General features: G+C 50.5%; 1 protein-coding gene across 1 annotated transcript in view; it reads left to right on the top strand.

Annotated features, from left to right (window-relative positions):
• The window catches only part of RAD21L1 (RAD21 cohesin complex component like 1), a 53,782-nt gene that overhangs the window by 4,932 nt on the left and 25,048 nt on the right, over positions 1 to 23,802 (top strand). Inside the window, exons 4-9 of the mRNA XM_038750057.1 lie at positions 2,998 to 3,179; positions 8,024 to 8,153; positions 17,179 to 17,278; positions 17,793 to 17,869; positions 19,894 to 20,040; positions 21,811 to 21,909. Coding sequence (XP_038605985.1) covers positions 2,998 to 3,179; positions 8,024 to 8,153; positions 17,179 to 17,278; positions 17,793 to 17,869; positions 19,894 to 20,040; positions 21,811 to 21,909 — 735 coding nt within the window. The remainder of the gene's footprint in view (positions 1 to 2,997; positions 3,180 to 8,023; positions 8,154 to 17,178; positions 17,279 to 17,792; positions 17,870 to 19,893; positions 20,041 to 21,810; positions 21,910 to 23,802) is intronic.

Raw genomic sequence — 23,802 nt, 5'->3', positions numbered from 1 at the left:
GCTTGCCTCGTATCTACCCTGGGGCTTTAGAACAGTGCTTGGCACATAGTAAGTGCTTAACAAATATCATCATTATTATTACTAGTAGTAGTAGTAGTAAGCGCTTAACAGAGAAGCAGCGTGGCTCAGTGGCAAGAGCCCGGGCTTGAGAGCCAGAGGTCGTGGGTTCTAATCCTGGCTCCGCCACTTGTCAGCTGCGTGTCTTTGGGTGAGTCACTTCACTTCTCTGGGCCTCAGTGACCTCATCTGGAAAATGGGGATGAAGGCTGTGAGCCCCATGTGGGACAACCCGATCACCTTGTATCCCCCCCCGCAGCGCTTAAAACAGTGCTTCGCACATAGTAAGCGCCTAAAAAATGCCATCATTATTATTATCACTACTACCGCTATTACTACTGCTACTATTACTGCCAGCACTACTGCTAATCCGACCCGCTTGGCTCGTATCCACCCCAGCGCTTAGGACGGTGTTTGGCACGTAGTAAGCGCTTAACAAATACCATCATCATTATTATTATTAGCAGTAGTAGCAAGCGCCTAACAAATTCCATCGTTGTTATTATTATTATTACTGTTATTGCTACTGCCACTCGTTTGGCTTGTATCCACCCCAGCGCTTCGAACGGTGCTTGGCACATAGTAAGCGCCTAGCAAACACCCTCGTTGTTATTCCCACTACTGTTATTACTACTGCTACTATTATTCATTCAGTCATATTTATTGAGCGCTTACTGTGTGCAGAGCACTGTACTAAGCTGCTAGCACTACTGCTAATCCAACCCGCTTGGCTCGTATCCACCCCAGCGCTTCGAATGGTGCTTGGCACGTAGTAAGCGCCTAGCAAACACCCTCGCTGTTATTCCCACTACTGTTTTATTACTACTGCTACTATTATTCATTCAGTCATATTTATGTGCAGAGCACTGTACTAAGCTGCTCTTACTACCGCTAATCCGACCCGCTTGGCTCGTCTCCACCCCGGCGCTTCGGACAGCGTTTGGCACATAGTAAGCGCTTAACAAACGCCATCATTATTATTATTATTAGCAGTAGTAGCAAGCGCCTAACAAATTCCATCATCATTGCTACTGCTACTCGATTGGCTTGTATCCACCCCAGCGCTTAGAACAGTGCTTGGCACATAGTAAGCACCTAGCAAACACCCTCGTTGTTATTCCCACTACTGTTTTATTACTACTGCTACTATTATTCAATCGTATTTATGTGCAGAGCACTGTACTAAGCTGCTATTACTACTGCTAATCCGACCCGCTTGGCTCGTCTCCACCCCAGCGCTTAGGACAGCGTTTGGCACATAGTAAGCGCTTAACAAATACTATCATCATTATTATTATTAGCAGTAGTAGCAAGCGCCTAACAAATCCCATCGTTATTGTTATTATTATTACTGTTACTGCTACTGCCACTCGATTGGCTTGTATCCACCCCAGCGCTTCGAACGGTGCTTGGCACATAGTAAGTGCCTAGCAAACACCCTTGCTGTTATTCCCACTACTGTTTTATTGCTACTGCTACTATTATTCATTCAGTCGTATTTACGTGCAGAGCACTGTACTAAGCTGCTCTTACTACCACTAATCCGACCCGCTTGGCTCGTCTCCACCCCGGCGCTTCGGAGAGCATTTGGCACATAGTAAGCGCTTAACAAAGGCCGTCATTATTATTATTATTAGCAGTAGAAGCAAGCGCCTAACAAATCCCATCGTTATTATTATTATTATTACTGTTATTGCTACTGCCACTCGATTGGCTTGTATCCACCCCAGCGCTTCGAACGGTGCTTGGCACATAGTAAGCGCCTAGCAAACACCCTCGTTGTTATTCCCACTGCTGTTATTACTACTGCTACTATTATTCATTCAGTCGTATTTATGTGCAGAGCACTGTACTAAGCTGCTCTTACTACCGCTAGTCCGACCCGCTTGGCTCGTCTCCACCCCAGCGCTTAGGACAGCGCTTGGCACATAGTAAGCGCTTAACAAATACCATCATTATTATTATTAGCAGTAGTAGCAAGCGCCTAACAAATTCCATCATTATTATTATTATTATTACTGTTATTGCTACTGCCACTCGATTGGCTTGTATCCACCCCAGCGCTTAGAACAGTGCTTGGCACATAGTAAGCACCTAGCAAACACCCTCGTTGTTATTCCCACTACTGTTTTATTACTACTGCTACTATTATTCATTCAGTTGTATTTATGTGCAGAGCACTGTACTAAGCTGCTCTTACTACCGCTAATCCGACCCGCTTGGCTCGTCTCCACCCCGGCGCTTCGGACAGCGTTTGGCACATAGTAAGCGCTTAACAAACACCATCATTATTATTATTATTAGCAGTAGTAGCAAGCGCCTAACAAATTCCATCATCATTGCTACTGCTACTCGATTGGCTTGTATCCACCCCAGCGCTTTGAACGGTGCTTGGCACATAGTAAGCGCCTAGCAAACACCCTCGTTGTTATTCCCACTACTGTTTTATTACTACTGCTACTATTATTCATTCAGTTGTATTTATGTGCAGAGCACTGTACTAAGCTGCTCTTACTACCGCTAATCCGACCCGCTTGGCTCGTCTCCACCCCGGCGCTTCGGACAGCGTTTGGCACATAGTAAGCGCTTAACAAACGCCATCATTATTATTATTATTAGCAGTAGTAGCAAGCGCCTAACAAATTCCATCGTTATTGCTACTGCTACTGCTTGTATCCACCCCAGCGCTTCGAACGGTGCTTGGCACATAGTAAGCGCCTAGCAAACACCCTCGTTGTTATCCCCACTACTGTTATTAGTACCGCTCATCCGACCTGCTTGCTTTTGTGTCCACCCCAGCGCTTCGGACGGCGCTTGGCCCATAGTAAGCGCTTAACCAAATGCCGTCCTTATTCCCGTTCCCGCTACTGCCGCTACTCTTCCTACCGCCGCTCCGGACCCGGTCCCGGGTTCAAGTTTCTCCCGTGCGTTTTCTTCCAGCTCCTCGAGCGACGGCGGCGCCCCGAGCCCCCGACAAGATGTTTTCCTCGCATTTCCTCCTCAGCAAGCGCGGGCCCCTGGCCAAAATCTGGCTGGCCGCCCACCTGGAGGGGAAGCTCACCAAGGCCCAGGTCTTCGAGTGCAACATCGAGGCGACCATTGAGAAAATCCTCTCGCCCAAGGTGGGTCGCGGCCACTCCGTCAGGAGCACCAGCCGAGTGCTTAACGCTGCGCGCAGCGCTCTGCCCGGCGGCCGGGACAGCAGTAGACCTCGAACCTTGCCCGCGGTCAACCAGGCAGTGGTATCTGTCGGGTGCTTACCGTGTGCGGAGCACTGTACTAAGCGCATGGGAGAGCCCAGTACAGCAGTAGGCATCGAACCCCGCCCACAGTCAGCGGTGTCTGTTGGGCGCTTACTGTGCACAGAGCACTGTACTGAGCGCCTGGGAGAGTCCAATCCAGCGGTAGGCATCAAGGCCTGCCCACAGACACTGGTATCTGTTGGGTGCTTACGTGTGCAGAGCACATGGGAGAGTCCAGTACAGCACTAGGCATCGAACCCTGCCCACAGTCAGAACCCCGCCCACAGTCAGCGGTATCTGTTGGGCACTTACTGTGCACAGAGCACTGTACTGAGCGCCTGGGAGAGTCCAATACAGCGGTAGGCATCAAGCCCTGCCCACAGACGCTGGTATCTGTTGGGTGCTTACGTGTGCAGAGCACATGGGAGAGTCCAGTACAGCAGTAGGCATCGAACCCCGCCCACAGTCAGACTGTACTAAGCACTTGGGAGAGCCCAGTACAGCAGTAGGCATCGAACCCCGCCCACAGTCAGCGGTGTCTGTTGGGCGCTTACTGTGCACAGAGCACTGTACTGAACGCCTGGGAAAGTCCAGTACAGCGGTAGGCATCAAGCCCTGCCCACAGACACTGGTATCTGTTGGGTGCTTACGTGTGCAGAGCACATGGGAGAGTCCAGTACAGCAGTAGGCATCGAACCCCGCCCACAGTCAGACTGTACTAAGCACTTGGGAGAGCCCAGTACAGCAGTAGGCATCGAACCCCGCCCACAGTCAGCGGTGTCTGTTGGGCGCTTACTGTGCACAGAGCACTGTACTGAGCGCCTGGGAGAGTCCAGTACAGCGGTAGGCATCAAGGCCTGCCCACAGACACTGGTACTGTTGGGTGCTTACGTGTGCAGAGCACATGGGAGAGTCCAGTATAGCACTAGGCATCGAACCCTGCCCACAGTCAGACTGTACTAAGCACATGGGAGAGCCCAGTACAGCAGTAGGCATCGAACCCCGCCCACAGTCAGCGGTGTCTGTTGGGCGCTTACTGTGCACAGAGCACTGTACTGAGCGCCTGGGAGAGTCCAGTACAGCAGTAGGCATCAGGCCCTGCCCACAGACACTGGTATCTGTTGGGTGCTTACGTGTGCAGAGCACTGTACTAAGCACATGGGAGAGCCCAGTACAGCAGTAGGCATCGAACCCCACCCACAGTCAGCGGTATCTGTTGGGCGCTTACCGTGCACAGAGCACTGTACTGAGCGTCTGGGAGAGTCCAGTACAGCAGTAGGCATCAAGCCCTGCCCACAGACACTGGTATCTGTTGGGTGCTTACGTGTGCAGAGCACATGGGAGAGTCCAGTACAGCACTAGGCATCGAACCCTGCCCACAGTCAGACTGTACTAAGCACATGGGAGAGCCCAGTACAGCAGTAGGCATCGAACCCCGCCCACAGTCAGCGGTATCTGTTGGGCGCTTACTGTGCACAGAGCACTGTACTGAGCGCCTGGGAGAGTCCAGTACCGCGGTAGGCATCAAGCCCTGCCCACAGACACTGGTATCTGTTGGGTGCTTACGTGTGCAGAGCACATGGGAGAGTCCAGTACAGCACTAGGCATCGAACCCTGCCCACAGTCAGACAGTGGTATCTGTTGGGTGCTTGCGTGTGCAGAGCACTGTACTAAGCACATGGGAGAGTCCAGTACAGCACTAGGCATCAAACCCTGCCCACAGTCAGACAGTGCTATCTGTTGGGTGCTTACTGGGTGCAGAGCACTGTACTGAGCGCTTGGGAGAGTCCAGTATAGCAGTAGGCATCGAACCCTGCCCACAGTCAGACAGTGGTATCTGTTGGGTGCTTACTGGGTGCAGAGCACTGTACTGAGCGCTTGGGAGAGTCCAGTATAGCAGTAGGCATCGAACCCTGCCCACAGTCAATCAGACGGTGGTATCTGTTGAGCGCTTACTGTGTGCACATTTTACTGAGCGCCTGGGAGAGTCCAGGACAACAGAGTTGGTGCTATTTATTGAGCGTTTACTGTGTGCAGAGCACTGGGCTGAGCGCCGGGGAGAGTCCAGTACAGCTGTAGACGTTGAACCCTGCCCATAGTCAATGAGACGGTGGTATCTGTTGGGCTCTTACTGTGTTCAGGGCACTGTACTAAGCATCTTGGAGAGTCCGGGACAACAGAGTTGGTGGGCAGTCAGTGCTATTTATTGAGCGTTTACTGTGTGCAAAGCACTGGGCTGAGCGCCGGGGAGAGTCCAGTACAGCTGTAGACGTTGAACCCTGCCCATAGTCAATGAGACGGTGGTATCTGTTGGGCTCTTACTGTGTTCAGGGCATTGTACTAAGCGTCTTGGAGAGTCCGGGACAACAGAGTTGGTGGGCAGTCAGTGCTATTTATTGAGCGTTTACTGTGTGCAGAGCACTGGGCTGAGCGCCGGGGACAACAGAGCTGGCAGACACGTCGGTTGAAAAGGCAGCCCGAGGTTGGAACCGTTTCGGGGGAAAGAAGGAAAACTGGGAATTGGAGAGACAAGAGGCAGAAGCGGGAAGGGAAAAGCTGCGGGAGTTTTCTTTAATCCCTCAGATACAAAATTCCCTTTCCCTTTTTACGGATTCTGAATCCATCGATCAACCAGTCGTATTTATTGAGCGCTTACTGTGTGCAGAGCACTGGACTAAACGATCTCTAACTATCAATCAATCAATCAATCGTATTTATTGAGCGCTTACTAAGTGCAGAGCACTGGACTAAGCGCTTGGGAAGTACAAATTGGCAACACCTAGAGACGGTCCCTACCCAACAGCGGGCTCACGGTCTAAAAGGGGGAGACGGAGAACAGAACCAAACATACCAACAAGATTAAATAAATAGGATAGAAATGTACAAGTAAAATAAATAAATAAATAAATAAATAAATAAATAGAGTAATAAATATGAAATGGGGGGGGGAGGCGTGGCTCCAAAGATTTGAAAACACTTTCAAATCTTTTGAAAGTCCCCTTTTAGACCGTGAGCCCACCGTTGGGTAGGGACCGTCTCTATGTGTTGCCAATTTGTACTTCCCAAGCGCTTAGTCCAGTGCTCTGCACACAGTAAGCGCTCAATAAATACGACTGACGAAAACACGGGGGGCTCGGTTTAAGAGGTCCAGCCACCTTTCCGGGGTCCGCTCGTTCGCTCGATCCCATTTACTGAGCGCTGCCTGCGCGCAAAGCACTGGACTAAGCGCTCGGGAGAGAACCTAGAATCCCGTCGATGTATTCCGACGGTATCGACGCCCGTCCGCTTGTTCCGTTTCGTTGTCTTTCTGGACTGTGAGCCCGTCGTTGGGCAGGGATCGTCTCTCCCCGTTGCCGACTTGGACTTCCCAAGCGCTCAGTCCAGTGCTCCGCACCCAGTGAGCGCTCAATAAGTCCGACGGTGAATGAATGAATGAATGAATGAATGAGAGGCCAGTATTTACGGAAACAAAGAATCGTTGTTCTGGCTCCCGTTTAGTGTTACGTCATCAATCGTATTTATTGAGCGCTTACTGCGTGCAGAGCACTGTGCTAAGCGCTTGGGAAGTACAAATTGGCAACGTATAGAGACAGTCCCTACCCAACAGTTGGCTCACAGTCTAAAAGGAGAGTTCCACCTTCACAAGGTCACGAAAATCCACCCTTTCCTCTCCATCGAGACGGCTACCGCATTACCACATGAGAAGCAGCGGGGCTCAGTCGGAAATAATAAAAAATGATGGCATTTATTAAGCGCTTACTATGTGCAAAGCACTGTTCTAAGCGCTGGGGGGGATAGCAAGGTGATCAGGTTGTCCCACGGGGGGCTCACAGTCTTCATCCCCCTTTTAGACTGTGAGCCCACTGTTGGGTAGGGACTGTCTCTATGTCTTGCCAATCTGTACTTCCCAAGCGCTTAGTACAGTGCTCTGCACATAGTAGGTGCTCAATAAATACGATTGATTGATCGATTGATTGATTTTACAAATGAGGTGACTGAGGCACGGAGAAGTGACTTGCCCAAAGTCACCCAGCGGACAATCGGCAGAGCTGGGATTTGAACCCAGGACCTCTGGCTCCCAAGCCCAGGCTCTTTCCATTAAGCCACCCTGCTTCTCTCAGAGAGCCCGGGCTTTGGACTCAGAGGTCATGGGTTCAAATCCCGGCTCCGCCCCTTACAGATCACTTGATTGGCGAACGGGATTTAGTGAGCGCTTCCTGTGTGCGGAGCACTGCACTAGGCGCCCTGGGAGAGTCCAAACCGGTGGACTTTCCCTGCCCACCGGGAGCCGACAGTTTAGCGGTGCGTCCGTGGTATTTACTGAGCGCTTCCCGCGCCCGTGGGGAGCGCCCCGGGGGCGTCCAGTGCAGCGGAGCGGGCCGATACTGTATATCTGTATATATGGTTGTACATATTTATTACTCTATTTATTTATTTATTTATTTATTTATTTTGCTTGTCCATATCTATCCTATTGATTTTATTTTGTTGGTACGTTTGGTTTTGTTCTCCGTCTCCCCCTTTTAGACTGTGAGCCCACTGTTGGGTAGGGACTGTCTCTCTATGGTGCCAATTTGTACTTCCCAAGCGCTTAGTCCAGCGCTCTGCACATAGTAAGCGCTCAATAAATACGATTGATGATGATGATGATGATGATGATGATGATGATGATGATGGGGATGCGTGCTGCGTGGGCGCTAACGTTTCTCTGACTATCGTTCAAGGTGAAACTAGCGCTCCGCACGGCGGGGCACTTGTTACTGGGACTGGTGAGGATTTATTCCCGAAAAGCAAAATATCTTGTCACAGACTGCAACGAAGCTTTTCTTAAAATAAAGATGTCCTTTCGCCCAGGTAAATGTCCCGACGGGGCGCGGCGCCCTCCTCTTCCGTCGCTCCGCTGTAGCCGTCGTCGGAGTTAATGGCGATTAGTCGTTATTAGTCGTGGTTATAAGAATAATAAGCGCTAAGTCCGGTGCTCTGCACACAGTAAGCGCTCAATAAATACGATTGATTGATTGACTGAGTCGTTAGTAAGTCGTAATTAGTCGTAGTTATAAGAATAATAAGCGCTAAGTCCAGTGCTCTGCACACAGCGCTCAATAAATACGATTGATTGATTGATTGAGTCGTTAGTAAGTCATAATTAGTCGTAGTTGTAAGAATAATAAGCGCTAAGTCCAGTGCTCTGCACACAGCGCTCAATAAATACGATTGATTGATTGACTGAGTCGTTAGTAAGTCGTAATTAGGCGTAGTTATAAGAATAATAAGCGCCAAGTCCGGTGCTCTGCACACAGTAAGCGCTCAATAAATACGATTGATTGATTGAGTCGTTAGTAAGTCGTAATTAGGCATAGTTATAAGAATAATAAGCGCTAAGTCCGGTGCTCTGCACACAGTAAGCGCTCAATAAATACGATTGATTGATTGATTGATTGAGTCGTTAGTAAGTCGTAATTAGGCGGAGTTATAAGAATAATAAGCGCTAAGTCCGGTGCTCTGCACACAGTAAGCGCTCAGTAAATACGATTGATTGATTGATTGAGTCGTTAGTAAGTCGTAATTAGTCGTAGTTATAAGAATAATAAGCGCTATGTCCGGTGCTCTGCACACAGTAAGCGCTCAGTAAATACGATTGATTGATTGATTGAGTCGTTAGTAAGTCGTAATTAGGCATAGTTATAAGAATAATAAGCGCTAAGTCCAGTGCTCTGCACACAGTAAGCGCTCAGTAAATACGATTGATTGATTGATTGATTGACTGAGTCGTTAGTAAGTCGTAATTAGTCGTAGTTATAAGAATAATAAGCACTAAGTCCAGTGCTCTGCACACAGTAAGCGCTCAATAAATACGATTGATTGATTGATTGATTGATTGAGTCGTTAGTAAGTCATAATTAGTTGTAGCTATAAGAATAATAAGCGCCAAGTCCAGTGCTCTGCACACAGTAAGCGCTCAATAAATACGATTGATTGATTGATTGAGTCGTTAGTAAGTTGTAATTAGTCGTAGTTATAAGAATAATAAGCGCTAAGTCCAGTGCTCTGCACACAGTAAGCGCTCAATAAATACGATTGATTGATTGATTGAGTTGTTAGTAAGTCGTAATTAGTTGTAGTTGTAAGAATAATAAGCGCTAAGTCCAGTGCTCTGCACACAGTAAGCGCTCAGTAAATACGATTGACTGATTGATTGATTGAGTCGTTAGTAAGTCGTAATTAGGCGTAGCTAATAAGAATAATAAGCGCTAAGTCCAGTGCCCTGCACACAGTAAGCGCTCAATAAATACGATTGATTGATTGAGTCGTTAGTAAGTCGTAATTAGGCATAGTTATAAGAATAATAAGCGCTAAGTCCGGTGCTCTGCACACAGTAAGCGCTCAATAAATACGATTGATTGATTGATTGATTGAGTCGTTAGTAAGTCGTAATTAGGCGGAGTTATAAGAATAATAAGCGCTAAGTCCGGTGCTCTGCACACAGTAAGCGCTCAGTAAATACGATTGATTGATTGATTGAGTCGTTAGTAAGTCGTAATTAGTCGTGGTTATAAGAATAATAAGCGCTATGTCCGGTGCTCTGCACACAGTAAGCGCTCAGTAAATACGATTGATTGATTGATTGATTGAGTCGTTAGTAAGTCGTAATTAGGCGTAGTTATAAGAATAATAAGCGCTGTCCAGTGCTCTGCGCACAGTAAGCGCTCAATAAATACGATTGATTGATTGAGTCGTTAGTAAGTCGTAATTAGGCATAGTTATAAGAATAATAAGCGCTAAGTCCGGTGCTCTGCACACAGTAAGCGCTCAATAAATACGATTGATTGATTGATTGATTGAGTCGTTAGTAAGTCGTAATTAGGCGGAGTTATAAGAATAATAAGCGCTAAGTCCGGTGCTCTGCACACAGTAAGCGCTCAGTAAATACGATTGATTGATTGATTGAGTCGTTAGTAAGTCGTAATTAGTCGTAGTTATAAGAATAATAAGCGCTATGTCTGGTGCTCTGCACACAGTAAGCGCTCAATAAATACGATTGATTGATTGATTGATTGAGTCGTTAGTAAGTCGTAATTAGGCGGAGTTATAAGAATAATAAGCGCTAAGTCCGGTGCTCTGCACACAGTAAGCGCTCAGTAAATACGATTGATTGATTGATTGATTGATTGAGTCGTTAGTAAGTCGTAATTAGGCGTAGCTATAAGAATAATAAGCGCTAAGTCCAGTGCTCTGCACACAGTAAGCGCTCAATAAATACGATTGATTGATTGATTGAGTCATTAGTAAGTCGTAATTAGTCGTAGTTGTAAGAATAATAAGCGCTAAGTCCAGTGCTCTGCACACAGTAAGCGCTCAGCAAATACGATTGATTGATTGATTGATTGATTGATTGATTGAATAACAGACTGTGAGCCCACTGTTGGGTAGGGACCGTCTCTATCTTTTGCCAACTTGTACTTCCCAAGCGCTTAGTCCAGTGCTCTGCACCCGGTAAGCGCTCAATAAATACGATTGATTGAATAATAATAATGATATCAGATAATAATGATATCAGATAATAATGATATCAAATAATAATCATTATTTATTTATTTATTTTACTTGTACCTATCTATTCTATTTATTTTATTTTGTTAGCATGTTTGGTTTTGTTTCTCTGTCTCCCCCTTCTAGACTGTGAGCCCGCTGTTGGGTAGGGACCGTCTCTAGAAGTTGCCAGCTTGTACTTCCCAAGCGCTTAGTACAGTGCTCTGCCCACAGAAAGCGCTCAATAAATACGATTGATTGATTGATTGATCAGTGGTTAAGCGCTTACTACGTGCCAAGCACTGTTCTACGCACTGAGGGGGATACAGAGTCATCAGGCTGTCCCGTGTGGGGCTCCCAGTCTTCATCCCCATTTGACAGACGAGGTCACTGAGGCCCGGAGACGTGAAGTGGCTTGCCCAAGGTCACACAGCAGACAAGACTGTCAGCCCGCTGTTGGGTAGGGACTGTCTCTAGATGTTGCCAACTTGGACTTCCCAAGCGCTTAGTACAGTGCTGTGCACACAGTAAGCGCTCAATGAATACGATTGATTGATTGATTGAAGCGGTGGAGTCGGGATTAGAACCCACAACCTCTGACTCCCAACCACAGGCTCTTGTTTCTGAGCCATGCCGCTTCTTAATAATAAGAAGAAGAATAACATAATGCTTTATTGTCATTGTAGCATTATTATTATAGAATATCCGGTTGCAATATATAATAATTATACGTAGTAATTATATAGTAATTGTTGTTATATTATTACCATTATTAGTCTTATTGTTATTATTATTATTACTGAGAAGCAGCGTGGCTCCGCGGAAAGAGCCCAGGCTTGGGAGTTGAAAGTCATGGGTTCTCTCGGCTGTGTGACTTTGGGCCAGTCACTTCACTTCTCTGTGCCTCAGTTGCCTCATCTGTCAAATGGGGATGAAGACGGTGAGCCCCATGTGGGACAACCTGATGACCTTGCATCTCCCCCAGCGCTTAGAACAGTGCTGGGCACATAGTAAGCGCTTAACAAATGCCATTATCATTATTATTATTCGTCATAATGATGGTACTCCCTGAGCGCTTACTAGAAGTAATCACATTTACTGGGCCCTTGCTGTAATCAATCAATCAATCAATCAATCAATTGATTGATTGATTTAGCGCTTACTGTGTGCAGAGCACTGGACTAAGCGCTCGGGAAGTACAGATCGGCGACAGAGACGGTCCCTACCCAACAAAGGGTAGGCAGGGCTGTAATAATAATAATTGGGGCATTTGTTAAGCGCTTATTATATGCCAGGAACAGTACTAAGCGTCAGGAGGGATATAGGGTCATCGGGTTGGGCACGGTCCCCGTCCCCCGTGGGATTCACGGTCTTCATCCCCATTTTGCAGGCGGGGGAACTGAGGCCCAGAGAGTACTAATAATAATAGTACTTGTTAAGCGCTTACAATAATAATAATAATAATAATAATAATGGGATTTATTAAGCGCTTACTATGTGCCAAGCACTGTTCTAAGCGCTGGGGAGGTTACAGGGTCATCAGGTTGTCCCACGGGGGGCTCCCAGTCAATCCCCATTTGACTATGTACCGGGAACCATACTAGCAGCATGGAGAAGCAGCGTGGCTCAGCGGAAAGAGCCCGGGCTTTGGAGTCGTCATCATCATCATCAATCGTATCTATTGAGCGCTTACTATGTGCAGAGCACTGTACTAAGCGCTTGGGAAGTACCAATTGGCAACATACAGAGACAGTCTCTACCCAACAGTGGGCTCACAGTCTAAAAGGGGGGGGAGGTCATGGGTTCAAATCCCGGCTCCGCCAACTGTCTCAGCTGGGTGACTTTGGGCAAGTCACTGCACTTCTCTGGGCCTCAGTGACCCCGTCTGGAAAATGGGGATGAAGACTGGGAGCCCCCCGGGGGGACAACCTGATCACCTTGTAACCTCTCCAGTGCTTTGAATATAGTAAGCGCTTAATAAATGCCATTATTATTATTATTATTATTACTAGGCGCTCGGGGGGCGGGGGACACGGTGGCGGGGGGAGGGTACAAGGTAATCAGGTCGGACACGGTCCCCGTCCCATATGGGGCTCGCTGTCTTAATTCCCCATTTTGCGGATGAGGCAACCGAGGCCCGGAGAGGTGAAGTGACTAGCCCAAGGTCACACAGCAAACCGGGATGAGAACCCAGGTCTTTCTGACTCCCTGAGTGCTTACTGGGGATGAAGACTGGAAGCCCCCCGCGGGACAACCTGATCACCTTGTATCCTCCCCAGCGCTTAGAACAGTGCTTTGCACATAGTAAGCGCTTAACAAATGCCATCATCATTATTATTATTATTATTATTACTGTGTGCAGAGCACTGGGCGAAGCACTTGGGAGAGTCCAGTCCAACAGAGTCGATTAGACACGTCCCCTGCCCACAGGGACCTGACAGCCTATCCGGCGATCAGTAGTATTTATTGAGCGCTTCCTGGGTGCAGAGCACTGTACTGAGCGCTCCGGGAGAGGACAGTAGAACAGCGCGGGAAGACACAGTCCCTGTCCACCAGGAGCTGGCCGTCCATCAACCCATCAGTGGTATTTATTGAGCTCTTCATGTGTGCAGAGCACTGTACTGAGCGCTCGGGAGAGTAGACTATAAGAGAGACCAATCCTTGTCCACAAGGAGCTGACACTCTAGCAATCCACCTGTGGCGTTTATTGAGCGCTTCTCGCATGGAGAGACTGTACTGAGCGCTCCGGGAGAGTAGGCTATAAGAGAGACCAATCCTTGTCCACAAGGAGCTGACACTCTAGCAATCCTCCTGTGGTATTTATTGAGTGCTTCTCGAGTGGAGAGCACTGTACTGAGCGCTCCGGGAGAGGACAGTAGAACAGCGCGGGAAGACACAGTCCCTGTCCACCAGGAGCTGGCCGTCCATCAACCCCTCAGTGGTATTTATTGAGCTCTTCATGTGTGCAGAGCACTGTACTGAGCGCTCGGGAGAGTAGACTATAAGGGAGACCAATCCTTGTCCACAAGGAGCTGACACTCTAGCAATCCACCTGTGCCGTTTATTGAGCGCTTCTCGCGTGGAGAGACTGTACTGAGCGCTCCGGGAGAGTAGGCTATCAAAGAGTTAGAGACCCAATCCTTGTCCACAAGGAGCTGACACTCTAGCAATCCACCTGTGGCATTTATTGAGCGCTTCTCGTGTGGAGAGACTGTACTGGGCGCTCTGGGAGAGTAGGCTATCAAAGAGTTAGAGACCCAATCCTTGTCCACAAGGAGCTGACACTCTAGCAATCCTCCTGTGGTATTTATTGAGCGCTTCCCACACGGAAAGCACAGTACTGAGCGCTCCAGGACAGGACAGTAGAACAGCTTGGGAAGACACAATCCCTGTCCACCGGGAGCTGGCCGTCCATCAACCCCTCAGTGGTATTTATTGAGCTCTTCATGTGTGCAGAGCACTGTACTGAGCGCTCGGGAGAGTAGACTATGAGAGACCAATCCTTGTCCACAAGGAGCTGACACTCTAGCAATCCACCTGTGGCGTTTATTGAGCGCTTCTCGTGTGGAGAGACTGTATTGAGCGCTCTGGGAGAGTAGGCTGTCAAAGAGTTAGAGACCCAATCCTTGTCCACAAGGAGCTGACACTCTAGCAATCCACCTGTGGCATTTATTGAGCGCTTCTCGTGTGGAGAGACTGTACTGGGCGCTCTGGGAGAGTAGGCTATCAAAGAGTTAGAGACCCAATCCTTGTCCACAAGGAGCTGACACTCTAGCAATCCTCCTGTGGTATTTATTGAGTGCTTCTCGAGTGGAGAGCACTGTACTGAGCGCTCCGGGAGAGGACAGTAGAACAGCGCGGGAAGACACAGTCCCTGTCCACCAGGAGCTGGCCGTCCATCAACCCGTCAGTGGTATTTATTGAGCTCTTCATGTGTGCAGAGCACTGTACTGAGCGCTCGCGAGGGTAGACTATAAGAGAGACCAATCCTTGTCCACAAGGAGCTGACACTCTAGCAATCCACCTGTGCCGTTTATTGAGCGCTTCTCGCGTGGAGAGACTGTACTGAGCGCTCCGGGAGAGTAGGCTATCAAAGAGTTAGAGACCCAATCCTTGTCCACAAGGAGCTGACACTCTAGCAATCCTCCTGTGGTATTTATTGAGTGCTTCTCGAGTGGAGAGCACTGTACTGAGCGCTCCGGGAGAGGACAGTAGAACAGCGCGGGAAGACACAGTCCCTGTCCACAAGGAGCTGGCTGTCCATCAACCCCTCAGTGGTATTTATTGAGCTCTTCATGTGTGCAGAGCACTGTACTGAGCGCTCGGGAGAGTAGACTATAAGGGAGACCAATCCTTGTCCACAAGGAGCTGACACACTAGCAATCCACCTGTGGCGTTTATTGAGCACATCTCGCGTGGAGAGACTGTACTGAGCGCTCCGGGAGAGTAGGCTATCAAAGAGTTAGAGACCCAATCCTTGTCCATAAGGAGCTGGCACTCTAGCAATCCACCTGTGGTATTTATTGAGCGCTTCCCACACGGAAAGCACAGTACTGAGCGCTCCGGGAGAGGACAATAGCACAGCGTGGGAAGACATAATCCCTGTCCACCGGGAGCTGGCCGTCCATCAACCCATCAGTGGTATTTATTGAGCTCTTCATGTGTGCAGAGCACTGTACTGAGCGCTCGGGAGGGTAGACTATAAGAGAGACCAATCCTTGTCCACAAGGAGCTGACACTCTAGCAATCCACCTGTGCCGTTTATTGAGCGCTTCTCGCGTGGAGAGACTGTACTGAGCGCTCCGGGAGAGTAGGCTATCAAAGAGTTAGAGACCCAATCTCTGTCCACAAGGAGCTGGCACTCTAGCAATCCACCTGTGGTATTTATTGAGCACTTCTCGTGTGGAGAGCACTGTACTGAGCGCTCTGGGAGAGTAGACCCAATCTCTGTCCACAAGAGCTGACACTCTAGCAATCCTCCTGTGCTACTTATTGAGCGTTTCCCACGTGGAGAGCACAGTACTGAGCGCTCCGGGAGAGGACAATGGAACAGCGCGGGAAGACACAATCCCTGTCCACCAGGAGCTGGCCGTCCATCAACCCCTCAGTGGTATTTATTGAGCTCTTCATGTGTGCAGAGCACTGTACTGAGCGCTCGGGAGAGTAGACTATAAGAGAGACCAATCCTTGCCCACAAGGAGCTGACAATCTAGCAATCCACCTGTGGCGTTTATTGAGCACTTCTCGCGTGGAGAGACTGTACTGAGCGCTCTGGGAGAGTAGGCTATCAAAGAGTTAGGGACCCAATCCTTGTCCACAAGGAGCTGGCACTCTAGCAATCCTCCTGTGGTATTTATTGAGCGCTTCTCGAGTGGAGAGACTGTACTGAGTGCTTTGGGAGAGTAGACTATGAAAGAGTTGGAGACACAATCCTTGTCCACAAGGAGCTGACACTCTAGCAATCCACCTGTGGCATTTATTGAGTGCTTCCTTTCCTTCAGTCGTATTTATTGAGCGCTTACTGAGTGCAGAGCACTGTACTAAGCGCTTGGGAAGTATAAGTTGGCAACATATAGAGACGGTCCCTTCCCAACAGTGGGCTCACGGTCTAACGCTCCGGGAGAGTAGACTATAAAAGAGTTAGAGACCCAATCCTTGTCCACAAGGAGCTGACACTGTAGCAATCCACCCGTGGTATTTATTGAGTGCCTCTCGTGTGGAGAGACTGTACTGAGCGCTCCGGGAGAGTAGACTATAAAAGAGTTAGAGACCCAATCCTTGTCCACAAGGAGCTGACACTCTAGCAATCCTCCTGTGGTATTTATTGAGCACCTACCGTGTGCCGAGTGCTGTAATGATAATAATGATGATGGTATTTGTTAAGCGCTCACTATGTGCCAAGCACTGTTCTAAGCGCTGGGGAGGGTTACAAGGTGATCGGGTGGTCCCACGGGGGGGGGCTCGCAGTCTTCATCCCCATTTTGCAGCCCAGGGAAGTGAAGTGACTCGCCCAGAGTCACCCAGCTGACGGTTGGCGGCGCGGGGATTCGAACCCATGACCTCTGACTCCAAAGCGCTGTACTGAGCGCCCGGGAGAGTCCGCTATAACAGAGTCCGTAGACGCACCCCCTGCCTCCAAAGGCCCACCGGGCCGGTGGCGACGACGTGACCGCGAGCCCGCCGGGCGGGCAGGGGGGTCGTCTCTCTTCGGTGCCGAACCGCAGTTTCCAAGCGCTTAGCACAGCGCTGCGCGCCCGGGGAGCGCTCCTTGGTTGGGGGGAGGCGGGGTGTTGTTTCTGTGGCCCTCGGGGGCCGGAGGGCTACCAGCTGAGCGCCTTGTGTCCCGCAGACTTGGTGGACCTCCCCCTGGGGAATCTGGAGGCCAGCTACTCGGCCATCACCTTGCCCGAGGAGTTCCACGATTTCGACGCGCCGCCGCCCACCCTCAGGTAAACCCTCCGCCTCCCCCCCCACCCCCTGCCTCCGACCCGGCCGCTCCCCCCACCCGGGTGGCTATTTACTGAGCGCCTGCCAGGCGCAGGGCACCGGACTGAGCGCCTGGGCGGACGCGGGCCCACAGCGACGAGGAGCGATTACGACGGAGCCGTCGACCGAGCCTCCCTTTTGAGCGCTTCCCGTGGGCAGAGCGCTCAACCGGAGAGTCCGGAAGAGGAGAACCAGTAGACGGGACCCCTCCCCTCCGGGGCTCAGCACGCGGGAAGCGCTCAATAAATCCGAGCGACCGTGAGCAGGGAGTGTATCGGACCCCCCCCCCCCCCCCCCAGGCGCTCGGTACAGCGCCCTGCGCTCAGCGGGTCGGACGACAGACGGATCGTGGGCGGGCGACCCCGCGGGGGGCGGTTGGGCGCTCCCGGGCGCTCAGTACAGCGCGCCGGCACGTAGGCAGCGCTCAGTAGGTAGCCCCGACGGGTGGCTGAATGGGTGGATTGCGACTCCCTGCAGCGACATCAGCGTCATCGAGCACTTCAGCCTCAACCAGAGCCGGGCGGAAGACATCACCCTTAAAGAGGAATGGCGCGGTAAGGGCTGGGGGGCGCCTACGACAGCCCCGGCTGCGTCTTGGACGCCGCCCTGGCTTTTGGGGGGGTTCGTTCATTCGCCCATTCGTTCATCGGGTCGTATCTCCGGAGTGCGGAGCGCTTGCGGGGAGAAGCAGCCTGGTTTATTCGTTCCACCGTATTGATTGAGCGCCTACTGTGTGCAGAGCACTGCGCTAAGCGCTTAATGGTTATATCTATATATATATATATATATATATAATGGTACATATCTATTCTATTTATTTTATTGTGTTAGTATGTTTGGTTTTGTTCTCCGTCTCCCCCTTTTAGACTGTGAGCCCACTGTTGGGTAGGGACCGTCTCTAGATGTTGCCGACTTGGACTTCCCAAGCGCTTAGTACAGTGCTCTGCACATAGTAAGCGCTCAATAAGTACGATTGATGATGATGATGGTTGGAGACCAGGTCTGGGGGTCAGAGGGTCACGGGTTCCGATCCCGGCCGCGCCGCCCGCCTGCCGCGGGGCCTCGGGCCAGTCGCTTCGCTTCTCCGGGCCTCGGTTTCCTCCTTGGGAAAATGGGGGTAATAGTAACGGCATGTGTTAGACGCTTGCTATGTGCGAAGCGTTGTTCTGAGCGCTGGCACTGGCACTTTTAGACTGTGAGCCCACTATTGGGTAGGGACCGTCTCTATATGTTGCCAACTTGGACTTCCCAAGCGCTTAGTACAGTGCTCTGCACACAGTAAGCGCTCAATAAATACGATTGATGATGATGATGATGCTGTTGCCAACTTGTACTTCCCAAGCGCTTAGTACAGTGCCTCTGCACACTGTAAGCGCTCAATAAATACGATTGATCGATTGCTTGATTGATTGGCACTGTTCTAAGCGCTGATGGAGAATGTGAGCCCCAAAGGGGACGGGGACCGGAGCCAACTGGATTATCTTGTAATAATAATAATAATAATAATAATAATAATAATAATAATGGCATTTGTTAAGCGCTTACTATGTGCAAAGCACTGTTGTAAGCGCTGGGGAGGATAAAAGGTCATGCTATTATATAATAAATGCCATTATAAAAGAGTTCATCAGGTTGTCCCACGAGGGGCTCCCAGGCTTCATCCCCATTTTACAGAAGAGGTCACCGAGGCCCAGAGAAGTGAAGCGACTCACCCAAAGTCACGCGGCTGACAAGTGGCGCGAATTGTTGCCAATTGGTACTTCCCAAGAGCTTAGTACAGTGCTCTGCACGTAGTGAGTGCTCAGTAAATACGATTGATGATGATGATGATGATGTTGCCAACTTGTACTTCCCAAGCGCTTAGTACAGTGCTCTGCACACAGTAAGTGCTCAATAAATACGATTGATTGATTGCTTGATTGATTGGCACCGTTCTAAGCGCTGATGGAGAATGTGAGCCCCAAAGGGGACGGGGACCGGAGCCAACCGGATTATCTCGTAATAATAATAACAATAACAATAACAATAATAATAATAATAATAATAATAATAATAATAATGGCATTTGTTAAGCACTTACTATGTGCAAAGCACTGTTGTAAGCGCTGAGGAGGATAAAAGGTCATGCTATTATATAATAAATGCCATTATAAAAGAGGTCATCAGGTTGTCCCACGGGGGGCTCCCGGTCTTCATCCCCATTTTACAGAAGAGGTCACCGAGGCCCAGAGAAGTGAAGCGACTCGCCCAAAGTCACGCGGCTGACAAGTGGCGCGAACTGTTGCCAATTGGTACTTCCCTAGCGCTTAGTACAGTGCTCTGCACGTAGTAAGCGCTCAATAAATACGATTGATGATGATGATGATGAAGTGGCGGAGCCGGGATTTGAACCCAGGACCCCTGCCTCCTGAGCCGGGGCTCTTTCCACTGAGCCACGCTGCTTCTCGTCCCTCCCCCGGCGCCTAGTAAGGTGCCTGGCGCGTAGTAAGCGCTTAACAAACCCCGTCGTCGGCGTTGCAAGCGTCCTCCACCTGCTCACGGCCTCCCCCCCCTGCCCCCGAACCCCGCGTTTCCTCAGCCGAGGCGAGCTTCTTCGACGAGAGTGTACTGAGCGCCCCCAGCCAGCTGCTGGAACCCAGCCCCGCCAGCCCCCGGGACGACCGCGAGCCCGCCTACGCCTGCGGAGACGGATTCGGAGACGAGGGGAGCAAGGGGCAGATGATCGGTAGGGACCGCGTGACCTCGGACGAATTTCCAGCCCGCGGGGGCTCCCGGTCTCCGCCCCCATTTCCCAGAGGAGGGGACCGAGGCCCGGAGAAGGGAAGCGACCGGCCCGAGGTCACACGGCGGACGAGGGGCCGGGCCGGGATTAGAACCCGGGACCTTCCGACCCCCGGGCCTGGTCCGTCTGACACCTCTCCCCGGCTCAAACTGCCGGAGCGACGCGGACCCCGACCCCGAGATCTATTCCCGAATTTCCCGGCTCTCGCGCGTCCCGCTTTAGCGCTTAAACAGTAACCGGTTTCCACTTTGGCCACAGCCACATGGAACCCGAGATCTATTGCCAAATTTCCCGGTTTCTGGCATCCCGCTTTAGCGCTTAAACAGTAACCGGTTTTCACTTTGGCCACAGCCATATGGACTCCTAGATCTATTGCCAAATTTCCCGGCTTCCGGCATCCCGCTTTAGCACTTAAACAGTAACCGGTTTCCACTTTGGCCGCAGCCACGTGGACTCCTAGATATATTACTGAATTTGCCGGCTTCCGGCGTCCCGCTTTAGCGTTTAAACAGTAACCGGTTTTCACTTTGACCACAGCCATGCGGACCCCTAGTTTGATCGCCGGATTTCCCGCCTTCCGGCGTCCCGCTTTAGCGCTTAAACAGTAACCGGTTTTCACTTTGGCCACAGCCATGCGGACCCCTAGTTTGATCGCCGGATTTCCCGCCTTCCGGCGTCCCGCTTTAGCGCTTAAACAGTAACCGGTTTTCACTTTGGCCACAGCCACGTGGACCCCTAGATCTATTACTGAATTTCCCGGCTTCCGGCATCCCGCTTTAGCGCTTAAACAGTAACCGGTTTTCACTTTGGCCACAGCCACGTGGACTCCTAGATGTATTACCAAATTTCCTGGCTTCCGGCGTCCCGATTTAGGGCTTAAGCAGTAACCGGTTTTCACTCTGGCCGCAGCCACGTGGACTCCTTGATCTATTACCAAATTTCCCGGTTTCTGGCATCCCACTTTAGCGCTTAAACAGTAACCAGTTTTCACTTTGGCCACAGCCACGTGGACTCCTAGATCTATTACCAAATTTCCTGGCTTCCTGCATCCCCCTTTAGTGCTTAAACAGTAACCGGTTTTCACTTTGGCCACAGCCATATGGACTCCTAGATCTATTACCAAATTTCCCGGCTTCCGGCATCCCGCTTTAGCGCTTAAACAGTAACCGGTTTTCACTTTGGCCACAGCCACTTGGAACCCGAGATCTATTGCCAAATTTCCCGGCTTCCGGCATCCCGTTTTAGCGCTTAAACAGTAACCGGTTTTCACTCTGGCCGCAGCCACGTGGACTCCTTGATCTATTACCAAATTTCCCGGTTTCCGGCATCCCGCTTTAGCGCTTAAACAGTAACCGGTTTTCACTCTGGCTGCAGCCACATGGACCCCTTGATCTATTACCAAATTTCCCGGCCCCTGGCATCCTGCTTTAGCGCTTAAACAGTAACCAGTTGTCACTTCGGCCACAGCCACGCGGACCCCCCAGTTTGATCGCCCAATTTCCCGGCTTCCGGCGTCCCGTTTTAGCGCTTACCCCATAGTCAGCTTTCACCTCGATCACAGCCACGCGGACCCCCAGACCGATGGCCGAATTTCCCGGGTCTCGCGCGTCCCCCTTAAGCGCTTAAACAGTAACCGGCTCTCACCTTTCCCCGGCGCCCTTCCCTCCCGGACGCGAGTTCGAGGTCTCACGCTCCCGTCTCGTGTTTTCCCAGACAACCTGCTGCAGGGCGACGATTACAGCCTGTTCACGGAGGACTTGAACCCAGACCAGCAGCTCTCGCTCCCACCGACCCCTGTGGATGTCACCATGGGTGCGTGGAGGACGGGGTTGTTTTTTCAAATTGCTACTTACTGAGCGCTCATTAATAATAATAACAATAATGGCATTTATTAAGCGCTTACTATGTGCAGAGCACTGTTCGAAGCGCTGGGGAGGCTGCAAGGTGATCTTCTAGACTGTGAGCCCACTGTTGGGTAGGGACCGTCTCTATATGTTGCCAACTTGTACTTCCCAAGCGCTTAGTACAGTGCCCTGCACCCAGTAAGCGCTCAATAAATACGACTGAATGAATGAATGAATCAGGTGGTCCCACAGGGGCTCACAGCCTTCACCCCCATTTTCCAGATGAGGTCACTGAGGCCCAGAGAAGTGAAGTGACTCGCCCGAAGTCACCCAGCTGACAAGTGGCGGAGCCGGGATTCGAACCCATGACCTCTGACTCCAAAGCCCGGGCTCTTTCCACTGAGCCACGCTGCTTCTCATTCGTATACCCCCCCCGACGCTCAGTACAGTTCCCGGCACATAGTTAACGCTTCACAATTACCACAGTCATCATCGTAGCTGTGGTGTTTGTTGAGCGCTTACTATGTGCCAGGCACGTAATAGTAATTGGGGTATTTGCTAAGCGCTTACCACGGGCCAAGCACTGTTCTGAGCGCTGGGGGAGATGCAAGGCCATCGGGTTGGACACAGCCCCTGTCCCCTGTGGGGCCCCCCACTCTTCAGCGGGGCTCAGTGGGAAGAGCGCGGGCTTGGGAGCCCGAGGTCGTGGGTTCAAATCCCGGCTCCGCCGCATGTCTGCTGCGTGACCTTGGGCAAGTCACTTCACTTCTCTGGGCCTCAGTGACCTCCTCTGTGAAATGGGGATGAAGACCGGGAGCCCCCCGTGGGACAACCTGATCACCTTGTAACCTCCCCAGCGCTTAGAACGGTGCTTGGCACATAGTAAGCGCTTAATAAATGCCATCATTATTATTATTATTCTCTGGGCCTCAGTGGCCTCATCTGTAAAATGGGGATGAAGACTGGGAGCCCCACGTGGGACAACCCGATCACCTTGTAACCTCCCCAGCGCTTAGAATGGTGCTTTGCACATAGTGAGCGCTTAATAAATGCCATCATTATTTTTATTATTCTCTGGGCCTCAGTGGCCTCATCTGTAAAATGGGGATGAAGACGACTGTGAGCCCCACCTGGGGCGACCTGATGACCTTGTATCCCCCCTAGTGCTTAGAACAGTTCATCGCCCATAGTAATTGCTTAATAAATGCCATCATTATTATTGTTCTCTGGGCCTCAGTGGCCTCATCTGTAAAATGGGGATGAAGACTGTGAGCCCCACGGGGGACAACCTGATCACCTTGTGTCCCCCACCCAGCGCTTAGAACAGTGCATCGCACATAGTAAGCGCTTAACAAATGCCATCATTATTATTATTATTATTCCCCCCCATTTGACAGAGGAGGGAACTGAGGCCCAGAGAAGGGAAGTGACCGGCCCGTGACCTTGTATCCTCCCGAGCGCTTAGAACAGTGCATCGCACATAATAATAACTATAATAATAATAATAAGGGTGTTTGTTATGCGCTTAACACTGTTCTAAGCGCTGGGGGGGATACAAGGTGATCAGATTGTCCCACGCGGGGCTCACAGTCTTAATCCCCGTTTTACAGATGAGGTCACTGAGGCACAGAGCAGTGAAGTGGCTTGCCCAATAGTAAGCGCTTAACAAATGCCATCATTATTATTATTATTATTACTCCCCCCCCATTTGACAGAGGAGGGAACTGAGGCCCAGCGAAGGGAAGTGACTGGCCCGTGACCTTGTATCCCCCCCGAGCGCTTAGAACAGTGCGTCGCACATCATAATAATAATAATAATAATAATGATAAGGGTGTTTGTTACGCGCTTAACACTGTTCTA

The sequence above is a fragment of the Tachyglossus aculeatus genome, chromosome 8, assembly GCF_015852505.1.
Source record: "Tachyglossus aculeatus isolate mTacAcu1 chromosome 8, mTacAcu1.pri, whole genome shotgun sequence".
NCBI classification, from domain to species: Eukaryota; Metazoa; Chordata; class Mammalia; order Monotremata; family Tachyglossidae; genus Tachyglossus; species Tachyglossus aculeatus.
The sequence above is the reverse complement of the archived record's forward strand: the minus strand, read 5'-3'. Positions and strand labels throughout refer to the sequence as shown.